Source organism: Xiphias gladius, chromosome 20 (assembly GCF_016859285.1).
Source record: "Xiphias gladius isolate SHS-SW01 ecotype Sanya breed wild chromosome 20, ASM1685928v1, whole genome shotgun sequence".
Lineage (NCBI taxonomy): Eukaryota > Metazoa > Chordata > Actinopteri > Istiophoriformes > Xiphiidae > Xiphias > Xiphias gladius.
The window spans coordinates 19211482-19232479 of NC_053419.1; the positions used below are offsets into that span (position 1 = coordinate 19211482).

The 20998-nt window shown below is 41.4% G+C and overlaps 1 protein-coding gene across 1 annotated transcript in view; it reads left to right on the plus strand.

Annotated features, from left to right (window-relative positions):
* The window catches only part of LOC120805994 (fibrinogen C domain-containing protein 1-like), a 98905-nt gene that overhangs the window by 9729 nt on the left and 68178 nt on the right, over positions 1 to 20998 (plus strand). Inside the window, exon 2 of the mRNA XM_040156602.1 lies at positions 20285 to 20368. Within this exon, the coding sequence (XP_040012536.1) occupies positions 20285 to 20368 (84 nt within the window). The remainder of the gene's footprint in view (positions 1 to 20284; positions 20369 to 20998) is intronic.

Consider the following 20998-nt stretch of genomic DNA (forward strand, 5'->3'; position numbering starts at 1 on the left):
TGGACCATTTGAACTATTTTTCTTTATGTGCTGTATTTTTCTCCGTTAGTTTATGTGTGGGCATCTTTGTCTGCACAGATGTAAACTGTCACAAGAGGACTCATAGTGTGAGCTGTTTTTAACACTTGTAATGTGACTGTTTGACAAGAGTGCAGGCTTTTTGTGTTTGTCGGTGTACATATTGTCTGTTTTTATTTGTCCATCCAGCTGTACATAGATCGCGGTTGAGAGAAGTCAACCATCTCAGAGGCGAGATTGACCAAATTAAGCCATGTCAGTCTCTGTGTCGGCTACAGCGTGTGTTTGGCAGCCGTAAAGTATATAAAAAGCGAGTCTGGTATATTTTTTGTGTGTTTGTGCAGGCCCTGCTTGTGTGATCACGTGCCTCTACCGGTCCCATGTTCCTTTTTAAACAAGAGTGTGGGGATGGGAGTAGAGGAAGAGTTAGTCAGTCAGTTTACCAAGAAAAAAAAACAATCCCTCAGTGTCATTGATTTTACTCACTTTGGTACTGCTCTTCATAACAGCCGCCTTTATATTGTCACGCACTCTAATGAATTTCAAAGCCTTAATGCTTCACTGTGTTTCTCATCTTGAGGGGCATGTTTGTCTCACTCACAAATGCTTCTCTAAAGGCTACTCTTCCTTTGATCTTCCTCATCGACATCATCTTTTTACATTCGACACATCTATATATACTGTTCGAGCCTTGCATAGTTGAAACCCATTGCTTCAGTATTGTTGAATTGTGTGATGGAAACCTAGGTGGTAAGCCTATTGTTAGAATGACGGTATGAATGCGTGAGAGGAGTGTGTGTTGGTGGATCAAAGCCTTAACGAGCCATTACTGTCAAGTCGTTATGTAAGTGAAGAGTGCTTTTACATAGAAAGTGATTTATCGCCTTAATGGAGCAGCATGTTATTTTGTTTAGGTTTTCTGCTTCGGAGAGATGGAGACATTTTGTGTAACGTGCCTGTAAAGTAGCCCGGTGACGCTGGGGCTTTACCAGTATGACGGTTACAAATGACGGCAGCTGTCCAGTGTGCTTTTGGCCTTGCTCATCCTCTATCCGCCTTTGTTATCTGACCCTCACTCTCTTCTGTGTCTTTTTCTCATTTTCCCCCGTTCCGTATCTCTTACTGACATGAAGGGACAGGATATTTCAATATCAGATTTCTGGTGCTGCAAGGTGGCCAGGAGGCCTTGAGCGAAAAACGAGGCAGAGGCACGGAGGAGAAGAGCAACAATGAAAACAGGAGTTAAAACAGCAAAAGAATAAAAATAAGAGCCAGTGTAGAGAAACAAAAGAGTAACCCAGAGTGGAGTCAAAAGGACGGAGGGTTGGAAAGTATGAATCACAGTAGGTCCCAGATCAGTGTTGAGCAGACAGCAGGCTAGCTGGGGGCACGTTCGCAAGATGACGCAGATATATTCCAGCTGCTCAAAATCCCACATACCTCCAACAAAGGATTGTTATCAGATGTACCACACATTGCTGCCGTTGGAGAGGCAGTCTTTTTCCATAGTCGACTCTTGGATCAGTTACAAGCCTCATCGCGGAAGCCCCAAAGCATCACCAAGGGCTCACTCGCATCCAAAACAACAGCTGCAATAGAAAGTAATTGTAACTAATTGATTTGTGATTCTTGGTAATTGTGTTGATTTTGTGCGCTACACATGCTTCAGGTTTAGTGCGTCTTTGTGGGTGACAATGTATAGTATGTATGCACACATTTACTTACACGTCTGCATAAATGTGTGGCTGAGCATAATGTGGATCGTCACACTGTCGGTTTCCTTCTGTGTCCTTCCGTCTTGAACGAATGTGAAGAAAGGAAAGCTGAGCAGGGAACATTAGGAAGGCATCGCAAGACAAGGTTATCCTCTACCTCCCAGAGCATGTATTGACAGATGTGTCAGCAAGCTGACCTGATGGGCAGGGTTTCACAGTAGAAGAGCTAAAAGTGTGAGAGAGTGTGAGGGAGAGAGGGAGACTAGGCAGGCTGAGGCATTATATTTCCACCTGCATGATTCAGCCCCTCGTGCATGTTTACATGCTTGTGCGCGTGCGTGCGTGCCGCGTCTGTTCAGGAAGAAAGAGACGTGAGGGTGAAAAAACACTCAAAGGAAAGATAAATGTGTAAATTCCCCCCACCATTTTATTCTGGAAGACTGTAATATCGCCATTCTGCAATTTATCATTCACTTCTCTGCTAAATCATCATTAAAAATGCATTGGAATTCACCTGTGAGAGGCAGATGAGAGGTGTACGGAGCCGGGGAAAAGAGTGGGATGGAAATGAGGTAGAGTGGTGGAGTAAGGGGTGAGAGAGACATGTGTTACAGAGTTCAGTCATCTTGATGGACATCTAGCCAGACCAATTCCACTGACTGATTGGACGTTATCTCCATATCTCCAGTGAGAAGTGTTGAATTTCCTCCTGGCACTTTCAGTCAGAGTTAAAGAGCTCTGGTCATGGGACACTAGAGTCTTGATCAAATAGAGATGTGAGATTAGGGGCCTGCTTTTAAGGGGACATACTTCCCACAACATAATGTACTCTTTTCTGTTCCCTGGCCTCATCATTAATCAATGTTCACAAATACTCATGCAGGCAAGCGTGGAAGCGCAGCAAAACCGCATACACACGAGAGCGCGGTTCCCTTTTGTGATGGGTTACGTGTCTGACTATGAATGCATGCTGAACAGTAAATAATAAGGGAATTAATGTGACTCTGAAAATCCAGTGAATAAACTTCTCCAATTATCATAAATTAGTCAAGCAATCAGTCTACACTGGCCACTGGATCTGGAGCAGAAGAATATTAAAGGACGGGAGGGGGGGGCAGTTTTAACTCGACATAAACCACTGAATCACACTGAAAACCGCTGGAATACAGAGAATGCCTGGAAGCGAGCCACAGCTGATCGTTCAAGTAGCGATGCTAGTGTGTGGCATCTGCTCCACTGCTAGCGCAGAGAGGGCCTTTACATCTATGTGTTAAAGTGCCTGTGATTGAGCTGCATTTCTCTCCAACGCTCTCATACTTGGTAGTGTCTCCAAAATCACAATATCGGTTCTCCTCCGAGCCAAACGGAGTCTTTTCATCTGAAAACTGACCTCATATATTTACCTGCTAATGACTCGCTTAAGCTAACAGAGGAAACACAACAGCGTCATTATGGGGAAGGCAATATCAGGTGTCTGAAGGTTAATAGCAACATTAATTTTCTAGAAGGACGAAGGCTGAGGAAGACTTGTTGTCCCAATTGAGAAGTATTCTTGATCTGTGAATTGGATACCAATATTTAATTATTGCCTCGTTACCTGATGCCACATTCAGTGAAATGCGTCAGAAAACCCAACAACTGGGTCCTTTTTCAAAGATGTGTTTTCAGGCTGGGGGACAGGTACTTCGCCTTTAACAAGACAAACGTGAAAGGTGAATTGTTACCCCGCACCAAAAACCAAGTCTAATTCTCGGCATTTTAAATATAGCCGAAAATAAAAACTGATGAAGCTAAGAAGCATATCTTCAGTATAATTCATGCAAAAAAAACAACCAAAGTTCCTACTAAAAATACAGACTGTTCACTCGCCTGACACAGAAATAAACGTTTTTGTGATCAGTAGAATGAGAAGAAAACTCCATGAAAGAGCTTAGGTGACTGATAGGAGGATGAGAAAAACATGAGGTGTGAGGATTGTTTTAGGAGAGAGACAAAAAATGAAATGATGCATAAAAAATATTCAAAACTAGACAGAGACGGAGGCGCAAAGACATGCAGAGATGTATTTATTGCAGCTATTCTATTAAACAGTTATGACAAATTCAAGGCTAATATATTAACAGACTTATACACCAACATCCGTTATTTATTCATCATTAAAAATTCAATCTGGCAGAGGGTGTGCCATTATTCAATTGTACCAGGGGAAAGTGGCACATTTGAATAAATGAAGAATTGTAGGGCTCCTTCCCATGGCTTGTTGTTATTCCAAAACCCTCCCTTTTAAATGATTCATACATTAAGTCAATCAAAAAAAATATAGGAGTTGAAAAAAATCCCCTCCCTAGCTCACATAGCTGGAATTTATTATATCTTCAGGGAAAAAACATTTTACTACTTTTGACCCATTTAAAAAAAAAAAAAAAAAAAATCAGACACATCAAAACTATTGGAAGTGGCTCTGTATACCATCTGGCTTGTGTTTTTCATTAGCAGAAAAAGCAAACTATTTTTTCTGTGTGTTTCAACGTGCATCTTTTCTGAGCCCCTGCCGTGGCTGCAGTAGACGGGCTCATATTTACTGTATTTGGTTGGTCGCGTTTCCTGTGGTGAAATTCTGCACCTCTTGGCAATACCTAAGTCTGAATGAGATTGGATATGGAAATGCAGAGTACTGCGGACCAGTAGTTTCTGCTGATGTTGTGGAACTTGGCAGCATGGAGAACAGGACATATCCCTCAGAGAAACAAACACTCGCACATAAAGACACTTCTTTGCCAGCGGACTCATAAACCAGACACACATGCACACACATGCTCTTCAGTTAATGTAGTACATAACAAGAAAAGCAACCAGAGTAAAACATACACATTTAAAGTGTGGGAGAGAGTGTTGAAAATGTCATTTGTGCAAAAAGTATTGGAGGATGATCTAAGTGGGGGAAAATATACATTCAACAGTTTAACTTCATAGATATATTTTAAATCCTTATCTCTAAATGAATTTATTATGAAGTTTTTTTCGTATCTTCCTAACACTGTCTACACTGACAATGCTAAGGCTAACGTTTGGTGGGTGTAATGTTTGTTATCTTCACTGACTAAGTAAAGTGTGTTACCATGCCAACATTTGCTAATTAGCACTGAACACACAAGAGGGAGATTTAACATTTTCAACGGGCAGCTTACAGTTGTTTTTTTGTTTTTTTTTCAGTTGAATGCAAGCACAGTTTTACTGACTGACATTTTGGCTGACTCCAGTCAAAGTTGATGCAGGTGGTAGACACCATGACAATATTATTGATTCTAATACCGTGCCCATACAGTAAACAGTCTGAATAGTCGTCAGGCTTTTAATGTTAATGTCTGGCCTTAGTTTTTCTGCTGTTGTATGGGATTGCAGGTGTTCTGTTTTAACCAATGACTCGGCCCGCATACTGCGCAAACGCTGCAGTGTTCAGTCGCTCGTGCTGTATTTGGATCTGTGCAATACAATGAATTACAAACGGTCAAAAATAGAAGCTCAAATCTCCATGACCTTTTAGAAAAATTGGCCAATCATTGAAGACAGGTTATCAGCTCGTGCTCTCTTTTACAAATACTGTATCTCAATCCCAAACATTCTTTCTGACATTTAGGTCTCTAAGCCTGGGCAGTATCTTAAAATATAACTTACAAAGGGTTTCTTTTCCTTTTTACATGATAGGCTTTACCTCACTTTCATCTTCGCTTTGCACTGTAAATCTTAAATGGACATTTTCTGGCTAAGTTGTCAGATAATAAGGTGATTGTAGTTCCAGTCTAAGATAGTCTGGTATTATAAAAGCCCTTATAGAGCCTGTCAGCACTGCACAATGTCTCAGCCATTTGTCTGCCACCTTTTGTCAAATCTTCCTCACAGACGCAATGAGTAATAGATGAAAAAAAGATGGGGATGGACTACAGAGAGCATGAGAGAATGTATTTGAGAGAAAAAAAACAAAAAAAAAAACCCAAGTCTGAAGTCCAGAGATTTTGAAGAGAAGTAGGACTTGGAAAAACATGTAGAGAAAAGTAAAAAATAAAACTGAGGCTGTCTTAGTTTTTTTTTTTTTTTTCTTAACAAGACTGCATGTGTGACTAGGTGGGAACAATAACTGTCACATAATCACTGACAAATTGTTCTGTAGCTTGCTTAGGTTCATACAGTGTCTTACTTTAATCCTTCCTGCACATTAAACTTATGCTCTCTCTCTCTCTCTCTCTCAGCCTCCCTCACTTTGGGGAATGGAATCTGGAAGGCTCCTCACAGGCCTCTGTAATGTGCTAACATAAGAAATCAATCAGACTCACACTACTTCTACAGCCCCTCAGCTCACATTGATTTATTGCAAATGTGTTGAAGATGAAGAGAGAAACTGTGGGGCAGGGGTGGTCAAGGGGAGTAGACGTAAGGAGAGAAGGATGAACGGACGATGACAGGTGAAGGGGACGGGCAATCAGAGATTAGGGATCTTGGTCTGCTGACCTTTGTTTCGATAGGCTGGTGTTCACCTCGGGGTCAACGCACTGTCATCAGCCGGCCAGGCAGAGAAAATGATGATGATGTATTTTATATTTTAGAAGGCTGTGATGTGTTTGCCGTGTGCTGTGGGTTTTCCAGTATGCAGGGCATTACAGCTGCTGTCAGCCAGTAGCAGGATGGGTCAGGGATCACAGGGATGGTGGGGGCTTAGTTTCTCACCAGACACTATCAGAAAACTAACCTGGCAAATGTGTAGACAACTACAAAACAGTATTTTTGCATTGTAACTGTTCCATCTTGAGTGTTGAGACTTCTGCTAATATTATGTTTCATAAAATGTGTGAGTCACCTTTGTGTCATAATCTACTTAAAACTTTGACTTGACTCAACTCTTTGCATTTTTCAGATGTGCCCCAGATTCATTAGTATCACTGCTAAAACGTGGCATCTTTTTATAAAGGTCTGCTGTTTTCTAAACCAAATTATTACTATATTAAAGTGGTAAATTGTACCTAATGCATTTTGGAATGGCTTTTTGACTGTTACTGTTACTGATTTGATTCCCTTTCAATCTCAACATTTTTGTAAACTCAAAACAAATTATCTTGCTGTTGCCACTCAATTATGATTCAGAGCAATTTCATATTTCATGCTCAAACAGCTCAGGGAGGATATCTAGTGGATGCCTCACCAGTAAATTTAGTTTCTTATTTTATGAGCGAAAAGCTTGTTTGACTGTTTTTGGAAAAGATGACTGTCGGAGGGGGAGAGAGAGTGAGTAAGAGCTCAATAGTAGCTTGGTGTGCTCATATCAGGGGAATACACTTAGAGACACCAAAGGGGGCTGATGGTGGATTACTGAGATAGGACAGCACTTCAGAGAGAATGAAATCTTATTTTTATATTAGGCTTTCATAAAATACACGAGCAGGGAAACATACGTCTGTCCGTGGTCTTATGCAGCTCAGCAGAGTGGCTGTGGCCCACTCTCTGCGGGGGCTGTGAGGCTGATTGAGGGGGTTAAAGAGGAGATTAAAGTGATAATGTACATCTCTAATCCCCAGCACTTTAAGAGGGCAAAGAGGCGAAACTGCCTCAAACCATAGAGTTGGACATGAAGCGGGTGCATCAATAGCCATCAGGGTCAGCCGTCACCATGGCAACAGATTATTCAGAATAATTATCTGCCATATGTGCCTTGTCACAATTAGAAGTTGGCTGTGAGCTGGGTCATGGGTCAACTGCTGATCAGAGTATTGGGGTGCTGGCGAACGTAACTCCCTACGCTGTTTATTAGAATAAAGTTCAGCTTGCTTATCACATCTGTCACATGAGCCACAGTCACACAACCTTCATTTTGCTTCCAACAGATATTCTCAGAGATCTGATGCTACCAGCTACATCGGTTTGTTGCAGTGGTTTACTCAAAATGTCTTCGCACGCTTTGCGTACTGAACTTTCAATAGCCCTTTTTTTTTTTTTTTTTTTCAATAATGGATCTCACAAAATGAAAATTCTGCAGATGAATAAAATGGATTTATGATTTCAATCAGAATACTAAGCTTTTTGAATCGACTTTTTCGGCTGAGCAGCAAACGAAAGGAAATGACTGTGTGAGAGGAGTGCGGAAATGTGAGCCGACAGAGGCTCGGGAAAAAAATTGAGAACTTTTGTGTTTTGTTCTCAAGACCAAACCCTCCATTAGTCCAGACGTTTTAACTCGTCACTGCAGTTCTCCACGGGAGTTATACAGAGAATGCATCATTTCCCATAAAGCTGTGTTCACACTAGTACCCTGGGAAAAGCCTGCAACAACGTGCAAAGTGGTTTAGCCATTATAGTGGATCATTTATTCTGTCACTGTGGCTCATGTGAGAAGTCTTTAGGAGTGAGATACCCCTCTATGCTGTTGTACCGTCCCGTGAAGCAGAAATGCCAAAAACTACTTTCAAAATGAGTTAATTAATATAGAAAGGTATTCACCAGAGTAATATCAAGTAAAACGCCTGTTAGTCGTCTTGCACTTTTTACTAATTTTCATTGTGTAAGCACATGGAGCAGTCTGCAGCAAAACATCCTCAGCAGTCTTAATTCGGACTGAGTCTCTCCATCTAATTGTGGACTTGGCATGAAAGTTTGAGGAGCCCTGGGGAAGTGCGAAACATGACCTGTGACTTAAGCAGTTTTTAAAACACCCATGATACCTCAGGTTTATTACTGCAAGCCGTCAGATTGTGTGAAATGCACAGTGGGACTGCTTTCCTCTGATCAAATTTGTCACATCCTGCCAGGCAAGATCACTGGGTGCAGGCACTTCTGACACATTAAGGAAAGAGCCTGAATGTTTACAGTCAGGCCACTTAAGCTTAAACACCAATTAAGCCCAATGAAGTACTTATATCTGTGGTCTATTAGATTGTCACCCATCACTATTAGGAGACACTCGGAGCCATCTGGCATTCTGGAAAAATAATTACATTCTTTCTGCGTCATAATTACTGCCTTGGAAGTGTCTCTTTTGAGCACCAGCAAAGCAGGCTGTAACTCTTTCTTTCTCTCCATTCCTCTCTCCTCAAGCTCTGCCTTTCTCATCTCGTCTGTTGTCTCTCCAGACACTAATGAAGTGGTTTAATCTCGTAACTCCAGAGGAATTGTCAACAGAGGACTGCATTGATTAAGTCCTTTTGTTTCTTTCATTTTAAAGTTTCCACATTTTCAGAATGGGCCGACCATATAAACATGTTTGCCATTATCACTTACAGTTGCTTTGTCACAAATGTAGAATTTGCAGACTGTAAGGATTTGCATGTGTTTTGGGGCAATGTGTTGATTAATTAGTCAAAATGAAACTAATGCAGTTTTGTGCTCTGAAATTTGAAAGCACATTGATTTCCCATTTGCAATTTCACTCAACTCTGTGAATCCACACAAATGAGCTCTGCTACCATCTTGATTCTATTACTGTGTAATCTCTATAATAATTTACATTAAGACTCATTTTGCTTAGCTGCTCATCCAAGTGTTTTGATGCTGAAAAAATAGAGAATATAGTCTTCTTTTTACCCTCTAACTTATGAACCTACACATTGTGACAAGTTGGTATGAGAAACCTGTCAGACATGAACTGAGTTTGAGTAATTATATTGTTCCATTTGGGTAAACATAGCGAATAGCTTGTCTGTTACTTCCAGAGCGTGACTGATATTTAGCACCTGCTAACCACACTCAACTGATCTATTCATGCAGTCACTCTGCTTTGGTTTAGGCCTTGCCTTCCTCAGAATGTTCACGTTCATTTTCTTTGAGATTGTCATACTGCATCCAGTAAAAAAAGAAAAAAGGACAATTGTGGCGGCGCTTTTTACAAACAGCCAGAGAGCAAGCTACTGCTTCTGCTCTCACATTTTCCAGACCCTGAGTCCCAAGAATTCAGACTGTTGACTTTAGATCCGAGCTTTTCAGAATAAAATATACCTCATTTTACATCTCTCTCCTACACTTCTGTTGTATTTCGCCAGCTAAAGCCTGGGTTGCATTAACTCTGCCTTCAGCAACGGTCCGTGTAACAGCTTTTCAAAATGTGCTACAATATATCTTCCAGCCAGTTGAAATTTAAGAACTTTGCTGTATGAAGTATTAACTCGCTGCATAATTTCTGGATAATGTTACACATTAGAATACAATGTTGCATTAACCAACAATGAGGAAAAGAAAAAAAACTGTAAAACACATTCTAAGTCAAACATGCATCTACTATGTGTATCTGCCTGGTACTTAATTTCACACTCTTTTTAACATTAATAGTTTCCACTAAGGTGGCTTTCCATTGTTTTCCTCATGAAATGGAGAGCAGCTCATAGGTGCTTGCAGCTATATTTCATTTATTTATCTATTGCAGTGGTTCTCAACCTTCACGAGTCACGACCCCCCAGAATAATGAGGTGGGTGTTCACACAAAGCACATTTCTCAGTGATTGGTGCTGTTGTCTGACTTTTTTAGGTGACCAACCTTGAGACACCCCTCTGTTGGCCTGAGCCTCGAGCTTAAATACCTTCTCTGAGAAGCACTCCCCGCTCCATGTGACAGCTAGCAAAACTGGCTATAGCTGCTTGGTTGAGCATCTTACTGTGGCACAAAAGCGCTGAAATGAAAGAGTTTTCATGCACACTTTGAGTCTCACAAACGCGCTCAATAAAATCTATTCTAAGGCAAATTCACTGGTACAGTGAAAATATTCTTAGACTGGGGAATGGATTGTTTTTAATATGTCATTTATTTATTTTTTCTGCAACCATCTGGCAATCCTTGGAAATGATCTTGCGACCCCTTGGGGGTCAGGACCCCCAGGTTCAAAACCACTGATTTATTGCAGTGGTGGTAGCAGTGTCTTATGCCTGATGCCCTATCTCTTTTTTACATTTATTGTATTTGTTTGCTAGGTCATGACTTTCCTGGCAGTTTGTAAGAGTTGCTGCACGCTTTTGTCTACTCCTTTACATCTGTCTGTCTCTTCTTTCAGTAACTTCAAAAAATATACTCACACTTAGGCTGCAGCTGTACCATTCTCAAGAAGTCACACAATTTCATAAACATGTTCATAAACATGTCCCTGTTGCACACCTGTTGCTGACTCGGCTTCTTGAAAAAAGTCATCAAACCCCCACACTCTGCGCCAAGAGGCCCCTTCGTGATTCGCACACATCCCCATTTTACAGTATGTACTTTACTCATTGACCATTGCTTCGGAAGGGTTATTTTGCACAGAAATTTAGAATGCTGTCATTAAACTGAAGGCCCTTTTCAGGAAATTGCTATTGTATTCACAAGCTGTGCCGCTACAGTAGCAGCACTCCAATGTTGGCATTGACTGTCACAGTCACTTTTAAGGATAGAGATCAGCATAGAAAGCATAGAGAGGTGAGAGATTGCAATTGATAGGGTAAGGCATTGTTTTGTTTGTTTGTTTGTGATAGCACAACTTGAGTCTATGATAGGAAAGTTGATTTTATATAGAAACAGATGACCTTAGAAGACCAATATCCACTACAGCAAGACCTCCCCTTAGGGAGAGAGTGAACACGCAGCACTTACCACTCGATAGCACTCAACCAACACATCCTTTGGTCACGCAGAGCCACACACGTGCGCACATGCACACCAATACAAATACATGCAGTTTTTCACACACTGTAAATGAACTATTGCACATGCCGTCAAACTCGCACTCGCGCACATACACATTTCCACAAACAGTGTGAGTAAAGGAGCAAACACCACATTTGTCTTGCTCAATCAGCGTCAAAATCTGATTTCTTTGCCAAGGTCAAACTGTCAAGATGTAGGGTATCCCCTGCATACAGTCACAGACTTAGACATACAAAAAGAGGGAGACAGACAAAAAGAGACAGACAGATAGAGAAACACACACGCACATGTGCATAGAAGGCTGCCATGATGTGCTACTGGAGCTACAACCATAAGTCATTTTGCAAGGTAGCTGTACCATGAAGTGTAGACACCAGTATCCATAACATGCATGTATTATTTATGAGCGCCTGTATAGTTTGCACATAGCGACATATGCAAATTTATACATTATGGAGAGGCAGCTCTTCATTTCTGCCTGTTAGAAGACGTGTCTGCCTTCTTATCACACTGCTATTAAAATAGCAAGGCTGTGGGGCGGAGATCCATCTTGTCTTTTAACGGCGTGTCTGTATGTGCAGTGCATAAAAGTGTGTATGTGTTTGTGCATCTTGGTATGTGTGCATCATATGCTTGCATGATTGTGCACTTAACTGCAACTGCAATCAGGACCGTAAGTGGCAGTTTCAAAAATAAATTTAAGTGGGGACTGGAAAGGAGGTTGAGGGAGATGTGAGCCTGTGAAGTTAAAATGTGGTGATGAGAAGCATTTTGATTATTCCTGACAAAAGTAAAGCGAATACCATCCTAATTACTTCCTTGCTTTTCAACGTAATGAAGGACTACGTCCTTTAACAAAGATCTTTTGGTATGTGTTGAAGCAGCATCAGCAAGGTGGCCAGTTCTTAAGGACTCTGGACGTGCAAAGAGAATGTTTTAACTGTGACAGATATGCTCCATTTACACCAATCAGACACACTTTTTAACACAACCAGTAACCAGTTACTGGTTTTAATGTTTTAGCTGAATGGTGTGTGTATATATATACAGTGCATTCAGAAGGTTTAAGTTTAAATTAATTTTTCCCCCCATCAATCTATACTCAATACCCTATAATGACAAAGCGAAAACAAAATTTTAGAAATTTTTGCAAATTTATTACACAGGAAAACCTGAAATATCACATTGACATAAGTGTTCAAATCCTTTACTCAGTACTTAGTTGAAGCACCTTTGGCAGTGATTTCAGCTTCGTGTCTTCTTGGGTGTGATGTGACAAGCTTTGTACACCTGGATTTGGGGATTTTCTGCTATTCTTCTCTGCAGATCCTCTCAAGCTCTGTCAGGTTGGACGGGGCCGTTGGCGGCCAGCAATTTTCAGGTCTCTCCGGAGATATTCGATTGGGTTCTAGTCAGGGCTCTGGCTGGGCCACTCAAGGACATTCACGGAGTTGTCCCTAAGCCACACCGGTGTGGTCTTGGCTGTCTGCTCCGTTCAGCTTTCCCTCAACGCAGACCAGTGTCTCTGTCCCTGCCGCTGAAAAACACCCCCACAGCATGATGCTGCCACCACCATGCTTCACCACTGGTATGGTGTTGGGCAGGTGATGAGCAGTGCCTGGTTTCCTCCAGTTGTGACGCTTAAAATTGAGGCCAAACAGGCAAAACAGTTCAATCTCGGCTTCATCAGACCAGAGAATCTGCTTTCTCACAGTCTGAGAGTCCTTTCGGTGCTTTTTTGCAAACTCTAAACATGCTTTCATGTGTGTTTCACTGAAGAGAGGCTTCTGTCTGGCCACTCTGCCATAAAGCCCAGATTGGTGGAGTGCTGCAGTGATTGTTGTCCTTCTTGAAGTTTCTCCCATCACCGCACAGGATCTCTGGAGCTCAGCCAGAGTGATCATCGAGTACCAGATCACTTCTCTCACCAAATCGTGTCCAATCCTTTGAATTTACCACAGATGGACTCCAGTCAAGGTGTAGAAACATATCAAAGATGATCAAGAGACACAAGAGGCACCTGAGCTAAATTTCAAGACTTTTTACTTTTAAATAAGTTTGCAAAATTTCGTAAAATTCTGTTTTTTCACTTTCTTATTATGGTTAATTGGGTGTAGATTGATTAGTGCGAAATGAATTTATATGATTTTAGCATAAGGCTTTGAAAAAAGTGAAGGGGACTGAATACTTTATGAATGCACTGTATACTGTATACTTGCACCAAAGCCAAACATTAAAGCCGGTAGCGGGTTTTAATGTTGTGCCTGATTGGTGTATAAGCCCCCATTAGAATACATCCCGGCTGGATTTATACTGTATGTGTGTGTGCGCTGATGCACTTGTTTTTTGAGTTTTTTTTACAGTCATACTCAAATCCTCCATACTTGGTCTGCATCTTACACATGAAAGTTTCATTTAAAGTCAAGACAGGTCTACTTATTTGTATAGCGCAGTATCACATCAAGTGTCCCAGTGGGCCTTATAGAAGCCCATAGCAGCGACAGCTCCTGAGTTAGCCCAGGCTCTATAAGAGGGCAAGCAATAAACCCCACAAGAAAATGAGGGGAATAAGAAAATATGGTTCTCAGGACAGGAAATTCAAATAGAGAGATCCTCTGTATCCAGATGGCTGGGAATGGCAGAAACAGTTGCTGGGGAAAAGGCAATTCAAGAAAATGGGGGAAAAAATTGTAACAATTAGTAGAAATATATAGATGGAAGGGTGGTTGAGCTATTTAACTGTCTACATGTTTGGAGCCCTGTCATAGTTAGGCTCTAATAAATTAACATTATAAAATAAGGGAGCATAAGGAAGAGAAGTCCCAAATCACCTGTGTCCTGAGAGAAGAGAGGTAACAATATCAACCAGAACAGCCATATGAAATTGAAAAGCCCTCTTTCAATCTCGCCGTTTCACTTCACGCTCACAAAGCAGCCATTCTGACCTCACAGTGATTGTGTGCTTTATAATAGCAGCTGTGGTGTTATGTTTTTGCATTCCAGTGCACGTGTGTGTCTCAGGGACAATGGGTGACAGACTTACTCCCTGTGTGTGGCCGATTGCAGTGTGAGCTCCAAGGACAAGCAGTGGAGGGTAGAAGGGATGATTTGTCTTTTAGGATTGAACTCTCCCTGGTCTCCCGCAGGCCTCTCGTCCCTCCCTCTCTCTGCACGTTGTCTTATTTTGAAGGTGAAGAGCATTTCTCTCACTGTTTGCATGCACACATTTTAGCTGATTTATGTCGTTTATGGAGTTTGCTTACTCAAGGATACATCCACACACAGAAGACATTCAGATTCACATATAAATCTGATAAATAAAGTGAGAAAACACAGTCTGTGAGATTCTTCCTTGGTCGGCTTGGCCAATGGAGCTGAAGACATAGTATAAATACAACACCTCCTGCATATCTCTTATTGGTTTTTTTTAAATAGTTAAACATATATCCAGAATCCTGTATTCAAAACAACAGTACCCTCTAGTTAAGCAATTATTAACTCACCACATGCATTTTGTCTCCAATTGATGTCTCTTAGCTCTGCCTGTTCTAAGTGTGGAATGTTTAGATGTGTTTGTTTGTTTTTATTTTGGCCAGAGGATAGTCTTGAAAAGGTGTGCTTAAAAGATATTTTGTTTACACTTCTGAAATAGCTCCCTGAGCAGATGCAACCAATCAGTAAAGGACAAGAAATCCTCTGAATGTAGAAATTGAAAAAAAAAAAAAACAGCCTAATAAAAAAGCTCATGACAGCTATTCCCTAGTTGTTCACTGTATTTACTCAGAAAGCAAATGAACAGTAAGTCTAGATGTAATTTGGACAGAATGCATGAAAAATAGACCAGTGATGGATCTGCCATTATTGGATTTCCCATATTATCTCATGTACTTTGTATTGTTACCAAATCACAACAGTGCTCCTCCTTCTAAACTGTATAACCATTATATGTTTCCCAGTGGCCAAGTAATCCAAAATAAGTATCCAGCAACATCATTAGCCATTAGCTGTTCGGGGAATAGTTCTTTTGAAGTCAGTAAAAGCTCCTATGTCGCCCATCACATCCGCAATGGCAGTGTCCTCTAAAATATCCAGACCCGAATCTCTGTGATCTGCAGAACAGGATATACAGTAGATGCTGGCAAAGCAAACACTTCTTTCATCATATTCAGCAGTCCATGCAACATTCTTCTGGTTTCCACTGTTGTTTGCATTCCATTTTGTCTTATTGAAGGAGGTAGTGAAGATTATAATACTATTTTAAACTGCATGGTCCTATTGTGGTCTAGTTCATCAGTTGAATGCAGTAATTTTTCTAACCGTATCCACAGCAAATGAAGTTCCTTTATAGTTTTTCGCTTTTTGGTTAGGGAAATATTGTGTCCATTGGGTAAATGGCAGAAATGATGAAGGTGAACACTATTGTAAGAGGTCACAGAAAGCTGGAATAACAGCATTGATAGAAAATGTGATGATGTCATCCACCACCTAAAATCAACAACTAACCATGTACTGCTTTTAGCTTGGTACACAAAATCATGGCTAAATGGTTAAAAAGAAACTTTTTACAATAAGGAACACACATTTTTGATTATCACATAAACAAACACATAAATTAAATGCTAATTTACACAAACTAAATAGCTCTCTGATATATATTAGATAATGACAAGTTAATTGAGAACAGCATACAATGTTAATTAACCAGCATCTAATGAATTTATAGATCTAGTTTCTAGATATCTGTGCATCTGCATATTGACCACTTCCTTGAATGATTCACAATCAAAAGTAGATGTTCTGCTAAATAGCAAAGAGCCAACAATCAGTGTTGGGGAAGCTATTTGAAAAATGCATTTCAGAGGTAATTACTGACCATCAGCAGCTAGTGTAACGTTGGCGGATGGATGAGTCAACAAAACACAGTACTTTTTGTTTCCTGTTTGAAACTGATAATAAACATTGTTTCTTTTATCAATGACCGTACCACAACCTTAACTGTGTGTTTATTATCGTAATTATGACAATGAAGGTCCCCTAACCAAAAGGAAGTACCTACTTTAACCCAAACCATGATTTTTTTGTTTCCTAAACCTAACCAGGTAGTTTTTGTGCCTAAACCTAACCAAACCGTGACCATTGCACAAACGTAACGGCATCTTTATTATTGTTACCGTGATGATGAAGGCCCGGGATGCCTTCCGCTGGTGTGCTCCAATTGGTTGTATCCGTTTACATTCAACCAAAACCACAGTCTTCGGATAACCTTAACCACAGTGCTTTTGTTGCCTAAACCTTGCCAAAGAAATGGTACTAGATGCGAACCCTGGTCTGTGAAACTTTATCCACCCACCATCCACCCTGATCCACCACATCGCAACTTTGCTGCCGCTAATAAACGCAGCTCATCATTCATTCAAATCTGAACAACTTCTTCATTTCTAATGACAGGCTGGAAATCATCGGCATAAACTCTAGAGGGATATCACAGATCTATTCATTCATCCATCCATTCATTCATTTGTTCACTGCCTGTTTCCTAGTGGCTTTTGGAAGGCATAGTAGTGTCAAGATCATCTCCTGTACGAAACACAGATTAACAGTATAAGGGCATTCACACCTATAACAGGATGTCCTTGTGCTTTTTATTCATTTTCCTGTTCCCCCTTTTTTACTTTTGTTTTTCATCATGCTGTCAGTCTCAGACCCCTCATTTAACAGTCTGCAAGTGCGGTTAAATGATTAGTAAGCCCAAAAGTGAATATGTGCAAAGCCTCTTCCACTCCATCGGCTTAGTGAGCAGTAGGCTTAAACACACCTTGCCAAAACCCCTGTCTCACACACACGTCAAGGTATTCAGCAAAGGGAGCAAACATATTCCTACTTTAAACACATTCAAACAATCCAAATATTCTTAGATAGTGCCGGGATTCCTGCCTTGGAGATTTATGTCAACGAATGCAAACATGTAGGTACGCTCATTCAAAAAGATCGCACGTAGACATTCAGTCACACCCAGGATAAGTCTGAGCCCTTCCTGTCTTCTAAGACGTGGCTCATCAGATAGGATTCTGCGTGTAAGGTCCAACCAATAAAAAGCCCAAATATTCTATTAAGTGTAAATCCTCTCCGCTGGTGGAGCTTGCGGAGTCAGATTAGGACTAGACAAACACTGCCAAGCAGTCATGCCCACACCGGGACCACTGCCAAGAAGAAGCCACACAGACACTGGTGTGTCAGTGTGAGTGCATGTGCACATGTTTGTGTGCACAGGCAGCAAAGAACCCCAATGTGAGCATTAGCAGGCAGGGGGATGAACAAACTAAAGCTCTGATACGTGCTGCTCAGTGTAATGGGGGAAGGCAGTGTGTGTCAGTGATCTGAGTGGGTTGCAGCTGCAACACGCAACCTCTATTCTGTGTGCATGTGAGAGTGTGCATGTTTTTTCTCTTTTTCTCTTTCTTTTTGCCCTCCTGCAGCTAAGCAGGCATATACCTTTTGGCTCCATATATGTATTGGTACGCACACAAAGCAGGCACATATTTTTATTAACGGGTTTTTAACACATAAATATTTATTAGAATTTACTTAACTGTGTTAGCGGACTTGTTAGTTTGTTTAGCCGCATCACTGTGGAGTCTGTGTTTATATAGTAATGGTAGCTCTGTAGCTCCTCTGTGTACTGCAAGCGCAGACAGCTGCAATGTTTTAGGCAGAACAGACATAGATTTCTATCGCTGACCCTAAGGCTGCTCATTAGAATTCAGCATACCTCTCCTACTAACCCCCACCCCCTGCTTGTTTCCATCACTTGCTGTCTCACACATTGTAAGAGAATGAATGCTTAAAGCAAAGGGTGAACTATTGGTCAGCCGTCGTTACATGACTGTGTTAGCCACATACACACGTATTCACACTCCCCGGACAATGGACAAAACATACGCAAAGACACAACCACTGATGCACAGCTGCTTGCGTCGCGCAATGTGCATTGCCACACACTGGATGAAATGACCCAAAACGTGAAGGGGGGGCACTGCCTGCTGAAATCAGAGAGAACTATCACCTAACTCTACAGATCTAAGGAACTTTAGTCAAATCAGGGTTGGCTTCTGCCAAAGAGAGCTTGTTTTGATGTTTTATCTGCACCTAGTGGTAAAAAAAACATACGTGTCTTATAACAAGCGCAAAGAGCATATTAAGTCTCAGTCACGAACATTCACATGCACACAGACTTATGACCGTACGCTTGGAAAGAGAACACATACTGATACATTAATTGCTCATGTTCCGTCCATGCATCCATTCTTAAGTAGGCAGTTGTGTGTGTGTGTGTGTGTGTGTGTGTGTGTGTGTGTGTGTGTGTGTGTGTGTGTGTGTGTGTGTGTGTGTGTGTGTGTGTGTGTGTGTGTGTGTGTGTGTGCGTGTGCATGTGCATGTGCATATTTGCCCACACGCGTGTGCCTTTGTGTTGACGTTATTGTCCCAGGCTAATTGAGCAGTTCCACGGTGGGAGCAGCGGTGTTTAAGGTCACGGAATGACGTGCTCTCCCGGAGCAGTCAGAAAGCCCCCACTTTCATAATTACTCTGCTTCTATCTGTGCAGCTGCTAGAAGTGCTCCCAAACAAATGCACGTACAAGCACAAAGAGGCACATACCGTACACTGAAGCACATAACATCCACGTATTGGATACAAATACCAACACTTACCTGCATATGAGAATAGTTTCTTCTACACATGCGCGACCCACTCACATTCATTTAAATACTCTTTCATTCCTTTTCTTTTTATTTGGAGTTGAAGGGAACTCGGATCAGCTGTCTCCAGGAAGACGCATTGAGCCTATCATAAACAATTGAATTCAATGATACCTTTGAGATGTACAGACGCCCGTTCAGATCGGTCTGTGTCACTGTGCAGTTATGTTTGTAGGCAATCGTGGTTTGTCAGCGCCAGGCCCCAGCCCCATTCATTTCTTAGCAGAGATTTTACATTACATTCGGAGGGTTTGGCTTGGAAAATGTGTTACCCCCGTTACTTTGATTTTTTTCAGACATTTAAAAACTGAACCTCTGTGTCTCCTATGTGTGTATTTGCGCATGCATGCGTTTATGTGTTCTTGGCGCATGTGCATGTGCATATTTGCCCACACGCGTGTGCCTTTGTGTTGACGTTATTGTCCCAGGCTAATTGAGCAGTTCCACGGTGGGAGCAGCGGTGTTTAAGGTCACGGAATGACGTGCTCTCCCGGAGCAGTCAGAAAGCCCCCACTTTCATAATTACTCTGCTTCTATCTGTGCAGCTGCTAGAAGTGCTCCCAAACAAATGCACGTACAAGCACAAAGAGGCACATACCGTACACTGAAGCACATAACATCCACGTATTGGATACAAATACCAACACTTACCTGCATATGAGAATAGTTTCTTCTACACATGCGCGACCCACTCACATTCATTTAAATACTCTTTCATTCCTTTTCTTTTTATTTGGAGTTGAAGGGAACTCGGATCAGCTGTCTCCAGGAAGACGCATTGAGCCTATCATAAACAATTGAATTCAATGATACCTTTGAGATGTACAGACGCCCGTTCAGATCGGTCTGTGTCACTGTGCAGTTATGTTTGTAGGCAATCGTGGTTTGTCAGCGCCAGGCCCCAGCCCCATTCATTTCTTAGCAGAGATTTTACATTACATTCGGAGGGTTTGGCTTGGAAAATGTGTTACCCCCGTTACTTTGATTTTTTTCAGACATTTAAAAACTGAACCTCTGTGTCTCCTATGTGTGTATTTGCGCATGCATGCGTTTATGTGTTTGCGCGCATGTGCACGCATGCTTGATTGCACATGTGACTTGAACAAACACCAACACTCGTGGCCCTGTCTGTTTGTCCCATGCAGACATTCTGTGAGTGTGTACCCAGCTCCTCCCAGCTCAAACATCGCTGGTCAGACTCAGAAACTGCCAGGGAGACCCCTGCCAAGGTAAGGCCCACGACGTATACATGCACAGACATCAGGCAAGTATGCATGCATGCACACATCAACACGGGATTGTGCTTCATAAGTTTTTACTTTTATTTACATTAGGAGATTTATTGTAATGAATGTGTCATTCTATTAAAACCAGAAGAAGAAAACAAAAAGAAGTTTATCTGGAAATAACATATTGCATTATCATTTTAAACATATCTTTTTCTGAAACAAAATACTGTCTATCAACTTATTCACCATTTGTAACCCACTACTTCTTAAATCAGAGAAGGATTTTCTTGGAACAACTGTCAAATTGTATATTGTAGGTTAGATTAGGCTTCAGCAAACATTCAACAGGAAGGAAAGGGATGACTGGTTGGATGGATGGAAATTACTCAAACTGATAAAAATGCAGTGTTATGTATCTTAAATGCCTTCATTAAATCCTCTAGATGTCCCGTTGTGTATATATTTCACCACCCTTCTTTCAGGGGCACACTATGAATAGTGACTTGCTCACCTGTGGAGGGGATTAGGTATCACTAATGACGGTTTTCACCACAATCCGCTTTCCGAGTATTGCATATCACACATTACATTTTGCCACCGAGCAGCGGCAATGGCACAGCCTCAGCTGAA